Below are 14,827 nucleotides of genomic sequence, written 5' to 3'. Positions count from 1 at the left end.
TAAAACTTTCAAAAGTTTGAAAGAATCTGCCTGCAATGCAGGAGACCAGGTTCAATCCCTGGGTCAGGAAGATCCGCTGGAGAAGGGAATAGCTACCCACTCCAGCATTCTTGCCTGGAGAATTCCATGGAGAGAGGAGCCTGACGAGCTATAGTCCATAGCGTCACAAAGAGTTAGACACAACTGAACGACTAACACTTTAACCTCTCAGTGTAACATTAAACATCTTGCAAAAATCTGGCCCTGGCTTATTGTCCTCTCATGAATGAGTCTTCACTAGGGCACAGACATCCCTTCTTAGCATCTAATGTGTCCCTCACGCTGAATCAATAATGCTTAAAGTTTAAGAAACAGGAACTGTGTTAGGCACTACATATTTTCCACACATCCTAACTTTAAGAACCATCCAAGGGAAGCCAGAGATACATATTTCTATTTGCTTTTCATTTTGTAAAATAATTTCTTCCAATTAATTCTGTTAATCTCTTTCTCATAGGACTTAAGAAGTATTTAAAAGGATGTTTATTATATTTAGCAAGCATTTTCACTGTTTGTGGCTGAAGGATTTTCTAATCAGTCTACTTATTGCATGAAACGTTTCCTTAGATTTTCTGACGTTTAATAAACTATCATTTTCCTTTCCAGATATCCTTATCTTTCCGTTCTCCTGTGTATCTCATAAAATCAGCTGCCAAATTCTCTAGACTGAACATATTCATTTCATTCTTTCAATTATTCAGTCATGCAATCAATCAACATTAGTATGTGTAAAGTATGATCCAGATGCACTCGTGGCCATGGAAAATTCAAGAAGAAAAAATAAAGAAATCAGTCTCGTGGAAAACCAAACAAGGACAAAAGTGTGATACATCCTTGGTAGTTTCATAAAAATTAAAAGGGCTATGGTTAGGTGATTGTTTGACCTGGACCTCAAAGGGTAAATGGATCTTTACCAGGCTAAGAGAAAGGGGAAACATTCTAAGAGACCAGCAACAGCAGGTCTGACAGCCACAGAAGTACAAAGGAAATTTTCAGGAGACAGGAAACTGTAGACCAGACTAGATTTTGGTGTAAGTAGAAAGAGTATTAGGTGGGTACTGGGAGATGATGCTGCTGATAGAGCTGGTGGCTCAGACAGTAAGAAACCACCTACAGTGCAGGAGACCCGGGTTCAGTTTCTGGGTCGGGAAGATTCCCCTGGAGAAGGGTATGACTACCCATTCCAGTATTTCTGCCTGTAGAATTCCATGGATAGAGGAACCTGGCAGGCTACACTCCATGGGGTCACAAAGAGTCAGACACGACTGAGTGACTAACTCTAACTAACTTAGGATGAGATGGCTGGACGGCATCACGATGCAATGAACATGAACTTGGGCAAACTCCAGGAGATGGTGAGGGACAGGGAGGCCTGGTGTGCTGCAGTCCATGGGGTCGCAGAGTGTCGGACATGACTGGGTGACTGAACAACAACAATAATTAAGGAGTTTAGCCTGGGCTTATGTTCTCAGATCCTTTAAATACCATATAGGTGAGGTAAGAAAATGAAAAACCTATAGATGAGGTAAGAAAACAAAAAACAAAATGGTAACAAAAACCCTATGGTCACCTATATCCCCATTTTCACATTCCAGTGAAAAAATAACTGTGATCAAATATATTGCACAAGAAGATTATGAATACTTATGCTGCTGTATTAAGAGCTGTATGACTAAATCATCTGAACTACAATAAACAGTTGATCCTCAAACAATGCAGGGATCAGGAGCACCAAGCTCTCCTCATGGTATAAAACCTGAGTATAACTTTACAGTCAGCCTTCCAAACCTACAGAGTTCAAGGGTCCTACAGAGTTCAAGGGTCAACTGTATACATCATCTAATTAGTTGAAAAATACAAAACTACTGCTGATGCAAATATGCATCATTACTCAGACTATAGGATTAACTGAACCAACCAAAACAAACTAAATTGATAATGATGAAGCTTTCTTGTTGTTCAGTTGCTAAGTCGTGTCTGACTTTGCAATCCCATGAACTGCACCATGCCAGGCTTCCCTGTCCGTCATTATCTCTAGGAGTTTACTCAAACTCATGTCCATTGAGTCAGTGATGCCATCTAACCATCTCATCCTCTGCCACCCCCATGATAAAGCTAACTCAACAGTAATTTGTAATTAAAAAAGCAAGACTAGCAGCATTTAAAAATAATGATCTGCTTAAAATAACATTGGTGAACCTTCGTAATGAAATACAAGAATTTCTGCTATTTAAAGGGTTATTTTAGTAGTGGAGAAAAAAAAAATGAGGACATGGAATAAAATAGTAGCTTTGGATATGAACTTGGCAGGGTCATTTATGAGATACAGACTTAAATAGGTCTTAATGGTAATCTACTGGTGAATGGTTGAGAAAAAGGAAGTGAAGATGGTTCTGATGTCTCCAGCGTGCGTAACTGAATGATGGCTTTGCTATTAAGACAGGAAATACATAAGGGGGCAGAGGCTTGAGGTTAAGTAAAGGTGATGAGATAAGTGATAAGTTGAGGTGCTTGTAAAATATTTAGGTTGAGATAGCTAATGATAGTTAGAAATCATTTATTCATCACCAGGCACTAGTTAGGTACTGATAATACTGAGATAATAGACAACACCATTCCTACCTTAAGGGAGCTAACTATCTAGTTGGGAAGATAGCTAGGCTTATGGACCCTTAGAATGTAGTACAGTAAGTACCATGGTGGAGGTATGAACTGGAAACCATGCGATCAAAGAGGAGGAACAATAATGGAGACTAAAGTGGTCAAAAGCAGGAAAAGTGGAGATAGAGATTTGTAGCCAAAACTATGTGAAACCACCCCAACAACAAAATACGAAAATTAAACACAAATCCTAGGAATATCAACACTAAAGAAGGAGTCCAAAGATATAGCAAAAGACTCAGAAGGAATGATTAATAATCTAGAAGAATTCAGAAAGATTTTTAAGAAGGAGATCGTGGTTAACAGTTTCACAAACATGGAAAGGTGTGCAAAACAGGGATACAAATGAAGTTTGAGTTTTACCTTTTAGGTCACTAATAATTTTAGTGATCATAGTTAAAACAGAACTATTCTCATATCCACTCTTTTCTTTGCAACTGCTACAAGCCCATGCTAGCTCTGGATCTCATTACCTGTTGCCAAAAATCCCAAATGGCCTTCTATCCTCCGGTTTCTCCCCTCCCCAATCCACTATCCTATCCTATTCAACACTGCCTAACCAATCTTAAGATGCAGCTCACCTGCTCTAAATCCTTACCGACCCACCACTATCTATCAAGTTAAGCACAATATCTAACATTTGCATTCAGGGCTTTTCACAAATGGCCCTATTATTCCTTTTCAATATTATTTCTTTTCTCCTTTATATACCCTACACCCTGCAAACAGTTCTCTAATTAACATCTGGAGAGTTACTCTCTCTGCTGTCCTCAGACAGGACCCGCACTGGAAAGCTTCTAATTTCAAAGGTACAATTATATTCCATTAACACAATTATTAACACTCCCCACCTTGATTTTTAAGCTCTTAATAACAGAGGATATAAAGGAGAAAAAAACTCACAACAGTTAAAAAAAAAAAAAAAAAAACTTAGGAATGAACTGAAAAATAAGTCTAAGGGCTACATAAATAAAACTTTAAAACACTCCATCAGAAGGACGCAAAAGAAATCATGAACATAGTTAAGTCTCTTGTGTTTTTTCCTAAAGAGTTAGCACCCGTAAGCTCTCTCTTCACGCTAACTTAACTTTTAATAATAAGCAATCCCAGCAAACAGGTCAACAGGGCTGTGTTGGGAAGATTAAATAACTGGGAAGTTCATGTAGAAAACTAACAACAACCAAAAAAAACTCAGAGAGGGAAATAAAGAAAAAGAGACTAACTCTATCAGATAGTAAAATAAAATCTAAATCCTCAATAATAAGAAATGAATAGAAAAAAAGTTCAGAAATGGAATAAGACAGCCTGTAAATGCAGATAAATTCTAAATGCAGCAAAGATTTAAATGCAAAAATCAAATAACCAAAAGAATGCAATAAAACATGACATACATCTTTATAAACTTAAGAACAGAGAAGGCTTTTTTAATTAAAAATCCTAAAGATATATGAAAGAAAAAATTATAAATTCAATCACATTAAAAACAAATTTTGTGTGCCAAGAATATCTTTAGCAAAATCAAGAGAACTGAAATTGGAAAAAATTCCAACTCATCACACAGGGCTTATTTCCCTAACATATATCAAACCCCACCAACTAGTAAGAAAAGGCTAACAGTCCCATAGAAAAGTGAGCAAGGGACAAGTACTGACAACTCTCAAAGGAGGAAACTACCAATTTTTTAAACACATGAATAAATTCAATCTCATTCATAAGAGAAACACAAATTAAAACTACATTTTAAAATCAGCATTTTTCACCTACATGCTATGGCATATTTACTAGTTCAGTTATGTCCGACTCTGCAACCCTTTGGACTGTAGCCCGCCAGGCTCCTTTGTCCATGGGACTTTTCAGGCAAGAATACTGGGGTGGGTTGCCACTTTCCTCATCCAGGGGATCTCTTCCCAACCCAGGAATGAAATCCATATCTCCTGTGCCTCCTGCGTTGCAGGCGGACTCTTTACCTGCTGAACCATCAGAGAAACCCACTAAGCAGCCAGATATTAAAGTTGGATAATACTGTTTGATAAGGATGTGGATTTCAGGAAGCGTCAACAACTGCTTGTAGGTACAAAATAGTCTATAGAGAGCAGTATCAGTCAATAGTCCCAATGTATGTATACTCTTTAACCCAGCAGAATCACTTCTAATAACTCATCCCATGGCTATCTTTGCACCTGTTGAAATGATAGCTATACAAAACTGTTTAGTACCACAGTGAATGAAACAGTAGAAGACAGAAGCTATCTAAAATGTCCTCCACTGAAGTAATTCATGCACTAAATCACAGTACAGTCATACAAGAGTACTATGCCCCTACGAAACAGAACTGGAGGGCTGGGGAAGAAAGTGAGGCCTCAACAGATCAGAATGGCAGATCAGAATGTGTCAGCATGAAAAAACAGTGAATATCTAAAAATAACATGGCTCTATGATACATCATTAAGTTAAAACAAACAAAAGGTTCAAAAGAGTAATGTACTATGTTATCATCTGTACTAAAAAAGAGGAAAGATATTTATATTTTTATCATTTATATATCAATATATCTTTATATTTACTTACACATACATAAAATATCTCCAGAATTATGCTGCTGCTGCTGCTGCTGCTAAGTCGCTTCAGTCGTGTCAGACTCTGTGCGACCCCATAGACGTCAGCCCACCAAGGCTCCCCTGTCCCTGGGATTCTCCAGGCAAGAATATTGGAGTGGGTTGCCATTTCCTCCTCCAATGCATGAAAGTGAAAAGTGAAAGTGAAGTAGCTCAGTTGTGTCTGACTCCTAGCGACCCCATGGACTGCAGCCTACCAGGCTCCTCCATCCATGGGATTTTCCAGGCAAGAGTACTGGAGTGGGTTGCCATTGCCTTCTCCGCCAGAATTATGCACAAGAAAATAAAAACAGCTACCTGTTGAGACTCAAAGTGAGAACTCAGTAGATGAGGAACAGAGACAGGAGGAAGGCACTTTTCACTGTATACTTTTTATGCTTTTTGGTTTCTGAACATAAATTACAATTTCTAAAATCCATTTAAGGGTGAAATTCTGTAAATTGGAACATTACATAAACACTACATAATGCTCTGACACAGAGGTTACTGTAACCAAAAATCTGTTCAAGCTGAAAATATCTACTTGCGCAATCACTGAGCTTACTCTACCACAGCATATAATGAGTGCATTTAAGAAGGCTCAGTTGAGTTCCCAAAGCCAGAGAGTACAAACTGCAACTGTACAAGAACCCATACAACTTCTAAAATGAATGTTTCTGTTATTAGGTAGCTCTTTTTATAATAAATACTTCCATATATTCAGAAATAATATACGTGATAAGTACATTTTTAAGACCACAGAACAAACTACTTTTGCTGGATTAAGTGAAATATCTAAACCAAGTACCCAATTGTTCTTCTACAATAGACTGGAATTATTTTCCATAAACTAACACACAAACCTTTAACAGGTTAACCCCTTAAAGGGCTGAGAATTAGTATTTTGCAGCATAAAAGAACCTTCTCATTTCAGAGGCTTTCCAAGGTAGTGCCAACTGAGAGAGATAAGTCTACTGTACTCAGATGTTCTGTCTCTAGTGCAGTCTTTTCTACTGTACCATACTCCTTCCCACAACGGCTTAAATCTCTCAGACCTATAAGGGGTTCTCAGGGCTAAGCTTTGAAACCTAGAAAGTTCTTTTATAAATAAAAAATAAATCTCAGATACAGGACAACCCTTAACAATTTTATAAAAGATAATCTTCAAATTTTAAAAAAGATATACTTGTTGATAGGCAATTCTAAAAACAAAATATTAATAAAACCACTGCAGCACATCATTCAAGCCACATCTTGAGTTACTGATATTAAATGAAATTATACTATCATTATTATTACATATAAAATAAAAATTAACCTAAAAATTGAGAATCATGACTTTTATTCTAGATGGACTTTATCTGCTTCCTAATTTTTTTATTTTTGGCCATACTCCACAGCATGTGGGATCTTCCCTGACCAGGGATCAAACCCATGCCCTCTGCAGTGGAAGTACAGTATCTTTAACAACTGGACCTCCAGGGAAGTCCCCTGCCTGTATATCTTGACTTTAATTTCTTAAATCTCTTCACATTACTTCTATCACTGATTCAAAAAAAACTGTATCAACTATATATTTCAAGCATTTTTAAAAAATATTATAATTTTCCACATTTCATTTAACTGAAATGAATACTATACCTTCAAATGATATTAATGTTTTGGAAGAATAAAGAATATTGCTTACTTTCTGGACTTCCCTGGTACTACAATGGATAAGAATCCGGCTGCCAAAGCGGGAGACACAGGTTCAATCCCTGGTCTGGGAAGATTCTACATACTGAGGAGCAATTACGCTCATGAGCCACGATTACTGAGCCCAAGCTCTAAAGCCTACAAGCCACAACTACTGAAGCCTCTGCGCCTAGAGCCTGTGGCCCCCAACCAGAGAAGCCACTGCTCAGTGCAACTAGACAAAGTCTGAATGCAGCAATGAAGACACAGCGTAAGCAAAAATAAATAAATAAATAATCTAAAAAAAACCTTACATTCTGAATTACTACCAAAACCCAAATTAATGACAAGTTTTAACAGGCCAAATGTCTGGAAAGGGCTTCCCAGGTGGCGCAGCGGTAAAGAATCCACTGCCAATGCAGGAGACGCAAGAGACACAGGTTTGATCCCTGGGTCGGGAAGATCCCCTGGAGTAGGAAATGGCAACCCAGTCCAGTATTCCTGCCTGGAAAATTCCATGGACAGAGAAACGTGGCAGGCTACAGTCCATGGGGTCACCAAATGAGTTGGACATGAATGAGCACAGCACAGCAAATGTCTGGAAACGTTATTTCCCATTATTTAACTCTACGTATTAAAATCTAATACATGTTTTCTTTTATACACGTCAATTACATCTAATAAACCAGAAGCAAAAAATAAATTAAAAAAAACAAAAAACAAATGTTTTCTTCTGCTTTCCAGGGTTCATCAAAATATATTTCACAGCAAAATAAATCCAACTCTGTCTATTTTCCTCTACCCCTAATAATTTATATGCAATTGTGAAACAAATTAAGACTATAAACACGATTCATAAACATTTATCAACGACTGTATCACTGTCACTTCAATGTAAAAGGACATGATTTTACCCAAATTAAAGAGTATACAAAGACATAGATCAGAATACTCACTAAAAGCTCAGGAAACAGGATGTAGACACTTACCTACATAATGCATATTGAGAGCCAAATACTTGTACTGGAAAAGAGGGTTGTTATTGAGGCTACTTCTTTGGATCTGCTGAAAGAAGGAGCTGACATCCCATCTGTACAGGACATCCAACAGCATGATGCTTGGCACCCGCAGGGCCACATTTAACACTGCCTCCAGTTTCTCCTTTGCAGCCATGTTTTTTCTTGGAGCAGACCTAAACTTCAGGAGATACATATAAAAGAGTAAGTCACCTCAAATAGCTTTTAGATATCCTTTTATGAGTCTAATGCATCACATACCACAAAAACTATGTTGTAATGTAAAAAGCTCCTTAGATGTATCTACTACTTCCAGATATTTAGGAAATAAGCTTTCTATTATGTTTTCACATGGACTCTCGGGTCTGCTTAACTTTAACGCTCTGAGGAAATGTTTGGGCCTCAAAATTTGTTTTTTACAAAGCTTCTAATTCCAAATCTAGGCACTTAACAAAACAGCCTATAAGAATACTGTAGCTTTTGTCCAATTATCTTGAGAAGGAAAATTCACTCCTATAAAATTCCTTGAGAGTTAGGTAGCTTTTTTAATAAAGAGCAAATTTTAAAGTTATTACATGAAAAAGCCTAAGTTATTTAATAAAAATATAATAACTGCACATTGAGTATACAGCATCTCACAGTCTATCCTGTTTCTTATTACTTAAAATCAAAACTGAAGTAAACAATTTACATGATACAGATATAATGCAGAGAACTCAAGATATAGGTAAAGGCAACATGATTTGCAATCCTGTTTCTTTGTATCATTAAAATTAAACTTTTAGGGCTTCCCTGGTGGTCTAGTGGTTGAGAGTCCACCTTGCAATGCAGGGGACATCAGTTCGATCCCTGGTCCAGGAAGATCCCACATGCCATGGGGCAACTAAGCCCATGCACTCTAGAGCCTGTGCTCTGCAACAAGAGAAGCCGCCACAGTGAGAAGCCTATGCACTGCAACTAGAGAAATCGTGCACACAGCAACCAAGACCCAACAGAGCCCAATAAATAAATAAATAAATCTTGAAGGAAAAAAACCTCTTAGTCTGAAATTCCCACCATCTGCTTTCAAGGTAGGAAAAAGCTCATCAAATTCTTAGCTGTGACACACAGACATGCGGGCACATGGAAGTCAGACATGGTGAGTCTGCAGCCTCTGTCTTTGCTTAGCTGTTGATTAGCAGTGGTGAATGGGGGGCTTTAAAAAAAAAGGAAGGAAGGAAACGAACGATCTGCCAGACAATCTACTATATAAAGGACAACTCAGTGTAATACTGCTTTATATGATAGAGCTGCAAATTAATCCAAGGAATTACAGAAAAAAAGACAGAAGTAAAGTGGTAAAGGATAATTTTAGGAGTAATGATAATTCTAGATTGTTGGCTCTGACAATATCCTTTTAAGAACTTTGCTGAGAAAGCAAAATACACTTCTAGCTTTGGCAGTAATTTCAGACATTACAGGACAAATGAAAACATTTATTTCCAAAGAAAATTATAGTGACAGATTGCTATGCTATGGTTAAATATTTGTCAGTATTTCCATTTCACCCTCTAATTTTCATAGCTTCCTAGCTCAGATAGTTGGGGGGGAAATGCTGCTCAGTTTGGCACACCATTGATACAAGTTTTCCCATCACTAAACTGATTTATTATATATCATTCCCACTACTCAAATGTTATGTATGTCCTACCAATAATGCAAAATTAACTTTTTTATAAATAAATACTGTAATTCTGATTACTTTAAAGGAACAAGACTGCTTTAATAATTTTCGTACGTAAGAAATGGAGGGGAGGGATAAACTGGGAGACTGGGGTTGACACACTGCTACATATGAAACAGATAACTAATATGGACTTACTGCACAGCGCAGGGCACTCTATATTCTCAATATTCTCTAACAGCCTATATGGGGAAAAAAATCTAAAAAAAGAATGAATTTACATATATGTATGTATAACTGATTCACTGTGCTATACACCTGAAACTAACATATTATAAATCAACTCTACTTCAAGAAAAAAAATTTTTTTAACGGAATATTGTCAGAGAAGCATAACCAAATAGCTGTGTCCTAAGGGGGGAAAAAAAAGCACTGAAAAATAAAATCTCGAATCAACGTTTATTACAAATTATACTTTAGGCATTTAGGAGCCTACATTTCTCAAAGCTCATGATATTATTAAGAAAAACAAAAATTCTAGGAAATATTCACATTAACATCCTTTCAACAGTGGCCCTGGGGTGATTTTTATTCCCCTCTATCTTTTTCTGTTTGACAAATGTTTCAGTATACCCATATATTACTAGGAAAAGTGTAATATAATGTGCCTAAGCTATCTAGATAACTTAAGGAAATACACAGGAAGTAACTACTTACTGTGGTGGTCAACCTGGTAACTCAGTGCACTCTTGGGAGTTCATTTCAAAGTGCACAAATGATAGATTTTTTTTTTTTCTCACAAACCACCAGTCACGTGTGAAAATTACCATGGTATGTACCAAGACAAAAATATCACTGACAGGCTTTATTCAGTAATGGAAGAGTAACTACCTTTCCATATTCTATATTCCAATATGAATCAATACTGCTTTTGTAAGTAACAAAAAAGGGGACAATTACTGAGTTAATATTTGTGGTCCATATTCATCTGACTTAGAGCCTTCGTATGTTTTAAATGTTTTCTTGTTTTTAAGTGTGCCCAGTTTCACTATTTATTGTAGCTCTTAAAGGGGTAAAGAAAAAAAAAACAGCACAAAATAACCAATCCTACGTCAGAAATCAAGATCCAAAATGCTAAGGGAAAAAACTCCCTAATTCTTACAAAGGACCGTATCTCTATTACAAAAGAAGGCCATTAGCAAAATGGTACATGCTTCCCCTTAAATTACCACTACTTCACAAACAGACAAGAACAGAACACAAACGGGACAAGAACAGAAGACAAATGGAACAAGAATAAAAAGAAAATCGGGTCCCTAAACCTACTGATAACAGAAGAACATCCAAGACAGACACCTAAACTCTACTGCCTGAATGGAATGAAATATCCCCTTTAACAACAAATATATTGCTTACTAAATGTTTCATTTATTTCTGTATGTGAGTGACATTTCAGTAAGTCATTGGCAAGCTGGCCATGTATAGGGACGTGGAGGAAACAAATTTAATACGTAGAAAGCTGAATCTAAAATGCTACCAACAAGAGCTATGGAAAGAAAAAGGCGGGGGGAGGGGGGGGAACCATTGTGGACCATTCTTCATAGAAATGCCACATGATAGGGTGTGACCATTACAAATAAATACCATACACTACACTCGAGCTCCACACACTAAACTAACAGCTAAACAAAATGTTGAAATATATTTTATTTGCTGAAACCTGAAATTACTCACATGTGCCAAATCACTCACATCTGCTAAAAGACTAAATTAAAAACATGAAATAAATAAAAATGAAGCCTTCTCTCCTGGGGTAAAGAGACAATGTTTGGTTCAAGCCTAATTTATCTTTTTCTAAGATTTGTTAAGCAGAGCTAGGGAACATATTCTAAGTCAGAGGAAGCTCAAAATTCTCCTAAAACCAAACAGTATCAACTAACCCTCAAAAATAAACAGAAGAGCTGAAGGCAAAGAAAACTCAAAGGCTTAACACTCTCTAAAGCCAAATATATAAGATACTCCCTGCCTTGTTCAGTTATGTACATTTTGCCTTCTGTGCATGATTTTTAAATTTCCTCCTTGAAATGTGGAAAGAACTGAGAAAGTAACATTCCAACAAATTGTCTCTGAAAGTAATGAAAACTAAATGTGATTCAAAGATGCTTTACACAGTGAAACAGCTTCATAAAAAAAAAATCCATCCCTTTCCAGTAACAGAAAAAGAAAGGCTTAACAAAAGCTAACCAAAAACAGGACCACAGGATTTCATTAAATGACATTCCTAGGCTTGGAAGCAGCAAATTGCTACCTAGGAACACAAGAATGTCCTGTACCAGCATAACGCTGCACAATTCATCATTCACTTTTGTGGTTTAGGATACACTAGGGACCTCATTCTACACTTCTCAGAAAATACTTCATTTTAGTTTTGAATATGAAGAAATCAAATAAATCATTCAACAACATGAAAAATGTAAGTTTTTAACATCAGAGCTCTTCTCATCAGCTGAAGAATTATGCTAAAAAATAAGAAATGAAAATGTTCTTACCCAAAAAGGGAAGAGAATTCACATCTCCTAGAAAAAACAAAAATAAGAACGCCTTATAACCCGATTTAAAATTATTCAGTACAATATTAGATAACTCCGAAAGTTTTTACACCTTTCCTCCTCAGCATAAGGAGAAAAACAAAAAACTATTATTCATCATCAGTCTCCTTTCTCTGTTCAATCCAATTTGTAGGGGGAGGAAATTCTACCATCAGCTAAAGCCAATCTTAATAAGAAAGACATTTTCTGGCTGTCCGGATGTTAGGATGGTAAGCCCTGAAAATGTTGAGGGCAGAGCTAAAGCCTAAAATCATAAGTAAACTCAGCCAAAAACTCAGATACCGGGGAGAAGAACGCATTTCTTACATAAGCTTTGGCACACGTTTTAAATATAGCTGATCCTTCCCACTCCCACTCATTGCTAGCTAACTTTGTGTATGTACCTTATTTCCACGTAAACTACTAGCGATTCTGTGGTTTCTGGTCATCTCCAAATCGGCAAACATCCACTCTCAGATCCACTCTGAATACAAGGGGCATCTTTCAACTTAAGCAGCCAGACAGAGGAAATAGAAAACTGCTATCTCTGCCATTGGGCGCTCAGCCTGGGTCACGACTGCAGCACCGACAGATCATCCTTTGGGCAAGATTCAAGATTCACCAGAACTGCTCAGTCCGTATTTTAAAAAATAAAAAGACACACAGTCTCTCTCCTTTCCTTTCAAACTAGTTTCCTGTTTACTGCAGACTGCGATGCAAAGCCATCCATTAATCTTTGATGCCTTCTCACAGCAGAGCCCCCTTCCTCTTTCCCCGCACCGCCTCCCCCGCCCCCCACGCCTGCTGATCTCAGCCGCGTTTGAACTATAGTAACCCCAGCCCAGCTCGCTGCAAAGCAAGCGGGGCCGCTGCCGCCGCGGAGCTAGGGGATTACGTCCACAAAAACTCTGCCAGGAAAGAGGCCCGTGCCAGGGAGCTCCCCTCCCCTCTGGCTAAGGATGCTGGCTCCGCCGCGCCACGCACCAAAAAGATTCTGAAGGAAGACGCGGGCGAAGTTCTTCATCCCTGAACAGAAAGGGGATCTATTCCCAAAGGGCGGGCAAGGGTCTTGGGATCCTTCGTTGAGAAAAGCAAAAGTGGAGAGGGTTGCAGAAGGCCTGGCAAACGAGAGTAGCAGCGATGGGAACAAAAAGGAAAGGATGAGGACCGCTCATACTGTAAAAAAGGGCTGACAGACATGATACAGTGGAAATGGGTCCCTTTTGAAGAATGACTTGGCAGGCCTTTCTGCACCCCAAAACCACCTCAAACCGAATGAAAGGGGGTAAGCTGAGTTTGGGGCTGCGTAAAGCAAAGAATAGTAGGGTGAAATAAGAGAGGGAGGGAACCTCGTGCGCCAAGTGGACAAAGACGCAAAAGACCTAAGTTGGAAGTGGGAATTGGAGGAAAGGAGCTGGAAAGGAGCAGCTGGAAAAGGGGCAGCTCAGAAGGGGCTTGGAAAAGGCCCTAAATGGGGTCCCGGGAGGCGATGGGGCAGCGCTCAGAGCAAGGGCATCTTAGGAATGCTGGGGAGACGAGGGCTCTCTCCAGGAGGGTGGGGTTGGAGAGGGGCCGGGCAGAGCCCAGGAGTTGGGAGAGGGGGCTCTAAGCGGGGCCCCGGGAAGGGAGGACAGAGCCGGAAGAGAGCCGAAGCGGGGGCCAGGAGGGCCGAGGGAGGGGCTGGCGGCTGGGAAGGAGGGGGCGCTGCGGGTGAAGTGGAGACGAGGATGGGAGAAGAGGAAGGAGGCGAACGGGGAAAGGGGCGAAGGGGGAGAAGAGGAAGGAGCGGGCGACGGGATGGAGGAAGGGAGTGAAGAGGGACGGGGGAGGGGGAGAAGAGAGGATGCAGGATGCGGGCGAGGGCGCCGGGAGAAGAAGGGGCCGACCCAGGCGGACGGCTCGTTCACCTCAGGCTGCGGCCTCCCTCCCCACGGGGAGGCGCCGTGGGCGGACTGAAGGGCTCCGCAACTCCCCGGCTCTCTCGCTCGCCTGCCCTCCCGCTCTTCTCGGGCGGCGGCAGCAGGGGCCGGGACCGCGCGGCTCACAGCGGCGGCTTCTCCGCGCCGGGCCTTGGATGCTGCGTCTCGGGAGGCGGCGGCAGCGGAGGCGGCAGCAGCCCAACCCGTGCGGTCACCATCGTCCGCGGCGGCAGGCGCTCGCGGGCCGAGCTCCTTAGCAGCCGGCGGCAGCCATGGCCTTCTTCGTTCACTCCTCCCGCCCCCGGCGCTCTGCGGCCGCAGCAACCCGGCTTCAGTGCTCTGCGCCTGCGCGCGGCGCTGCCAGCGCGGCGCGGCCCTCCCCCGTACGGGCGCGCCTCTGCGCGCCCTCGCGCTCACTCACAATCGCGCCGCAGGGTGGTTCCCGCGCCGCCTCCGGTACACGGGTGGGAGACACACGCCTCTCGCAGCCTACACAGCCAGGCTCCCGCCGCTATGGAGACGTGTGCCACGCCGATATCTGCACGCACACTGTGACACGCACCATTCTGACACACGTGCGCTCTTACACTCCCCAAACACCAGGAGCCACACGCGCTCACACCCACACTTACCTGCCAGGACCACGTGGGAGAATTGGAGAGGCTGATCCCTA

General features: G+C 40.5%; 1 protein-coding gene across 6 annotated transcripts in view; it reads right to left on the bottom strand.

Annotated features, from left to right (window-relative positions):
• RNF145 (ring finger protein 145) overlaps nt 1-14,493 on the bottom strand; it is a 64,453-nt gene extending 49,960 nt beyond the window's left edge. The window contains exons 1-3 of one of the 6 annotated variants that reach the window (XM_045166541.1): nt 14,143-14,493; nt 12,197-12,223; nt 7,958-8,165 (exon numbers count right to left, since the gene is read on the bottom strand). In XM_045166541.1, coding sequence (XP_045022476.1) covers nt 7,958-8,141 — 184 coding nt within the window. In that variant the 5' untranslated portion in view covers nt 8,142-8,165; nt 12,197-12,223; nt 14,143-14,493. Of the gene's footprint in view, nt 1-7,957; nt 8,166-12,196; nt 12,224-12,639; nt 12,970-14,142 lie in introns of those variants that run through there. The other 5 variants (XM_045166543.1, XM_045166545.1, XM_045166544.1 and 2 more) reach the window with 5 other exon arrangements.
• Nucleotides 14,494-14,827: the final 334 nt, after the last annotated feature.

Source organism: Bubalus bubalis, chromosome 9 (assembly GCF_019923935.1).
Source record: "Bubalus bubalis isolate 160015118507 breed Murrah chromosome 9, NDDB_SH_1, whole genome shotgun sequence".
Classification (NCBI taxonomy): Eukaryota; Metazoa; Chordata; class Mammalia; order Artiodactyla; family Bovidae; genus Bubalus; species Bubalus bubalis.
Note: the sequence above shows the minus strand (reverse complement) of the source record. Positions and strands in the feature narration are given on the sequence as shown.